The sequence below is a fragment of the Sinocyclocheilus rhinocerous genome, unplaced genomic scaffold (assembly GCF_001515625.1).
Source record: "Sinocyclocheilus rhinocerous isolate Xijiao unplaced genomic scaffold, SAMN03320098_v1.1 scaffold223, whole genome shotgun sequence".
Lineage (NCBI taxonomy): Eukaryota > Metazoa > Chordata > Actinopteri > Cypriniformes > Cyprinidae > Sinocyclocheilus > Sinocyclocheilus rhinocerous.
In genome coordinates, this window is record NW_015627230.1 from 326,508 (window position 1) to 328,158 (window position 1,651).

The 1,651-nt window shown below is 45.3% G+C and overlaps 1 protein-coding gene across 1 annotated transcript in view; it reads right to left on the reverse strand.

Annotated features, from left to right (window-relative positions):
* The window catches only part of LOC107723072 (cadherin EGF LAG seven-pass G-type receptor 2-like), a 45,129-nt gene that overhangs the window by 14,494 nt on the left and 28,984 nt on the right, over positions 1–1,651 (reverse strand). The window contains 2 exon segments of the mRNA XM_016531580.1: positions 1,014–1,102; positions 1,377–1,492. Of these exon segments, the coding sequence (XP_016387066.1) occupies positions 1,014–1,102; positions 1,377–1,492 (205 nt within the window).

Consider the following 1,651-nt stretch of genomic DNA (forward strand, 5'->3'; position numbering starts at 1 on the left):
GTGTGGAGTGGGTGTGTGTATGTGTGTGTGTGTGTGTGGAGTGGGTGTGTGTGTGTGTGTGTGGCGTGGGTGTGGTTTACGTCATTATTTTATGACCAGTAAGAATTTGCGACTCTCAAGCCCCGCCCCTGTGCTGCACTGATTGGCTCGTTTAAACTCACAGCATGTGTGACCTGCAGCAGCAGGGTCAGTCTGAGAGGGGTCGTGACCTCTGTGTGATGAGATCATTCATTAACTGACATAAATTAAGTACTAAAATGACTTAAAAGCTAAATAAAAATAGCAATGATGAATCACATTCACTGACATCATGAACAAGCATTTACAAATGAAAGTGACGCCTCTGCTGACCTCTGACCCCTGTGTGTGTGTGTGTGTGTGTGTGTGTTGACTGTCATCTTAAAGGAGTCGAGCACAATGCATGAGGTTACACACACACACACACACACACAAACGAATCTGTCCTACATTTCACTCACGCAACCCTGCGGCAACAGATCAGTCACGAGACCCAAGAAAGACACTTCCTTTGAGCTTATATACACACACACACACAGATGTGATCTGATCTGATTATAAATTTCTGACTATATGTACATATATTAGATGAAACCTTAAACTTCAGAAATGTAAACTAGAATCAGAAACTGACATAAATTAAGTACTAAAATGACTTAAAAGCTAAATAAAAATAGCAATGATGAATCACATTCACTGACATCATGAACAAGCATTTACAAATGAAAGTGACGCCTCTGCTGACCTCTGACCCCTGTGTGTGTGTGTGTGTGTGTGTGTGTGTGTGTTGACTGTCATCTTAAAGGAGTCGAGCACAATGCATGAGGTTACACACACACACACACACACACACAAACGAATCTGTCCTACATTTCACTCACGCAACCCTGCGGCAACAGATCAGTCACGAGACCCAAGAAAGACACTTCCTTTGAGACTCTGAAAGACACTTCCTGCGCGGCTGTGATGTCATATCCTGTGGTCACATGACTCACCTTGTTGTAGTAGTGCACGTGTGCCGTGTGCCAGCGCCCGTCACTCACTCCGCCCGCGATGAAGGGCGACACCGTCGTCTGCGTCTCTCCTGCAGAGGTCAACAGATCACCGCGGTAAATTACACACACACGCTCATTAGCAGATTCTTAGTTCAACTGACACTCATTAAAACTGACGACCAATAAGATACGAGCTTCTGGGTCATGTGACATCTGGGCCAATGATGTCCGGTACGTTATTTTAGCATTGTGACGAGTGAATCAGCTGATAATTTGCATTGAGCTTTTGCTGCATTTTCTCACACGACTCTGTAGCGAATGGTTCTGATGTACATCATCTGGAGTTCTGCGTGGTTCGTTTACCTGCGGAGAACGTGAGCTGGATCTGTTCATTAACGATCTCCAGAGCGATGAAGTCGTGTTTCTGGTTGAAGCGTCCGTTATACAGCAACAGACCGTCAGGTTCTCGAGTCGCAAACCTGCAGGAGAAAAAACAGATTTACAGAGGATTACCAGACCAGGAACGACCAGGAGAGACTTATAATGATGAGTGTGTGTGTGTGTGTGTGTGTGTGTGTGTGTGTGTGTGTGTGTGAGTGTGTGAGTGTGTGTGAGTGAGTGAGTGAGTGAGTGAGTGT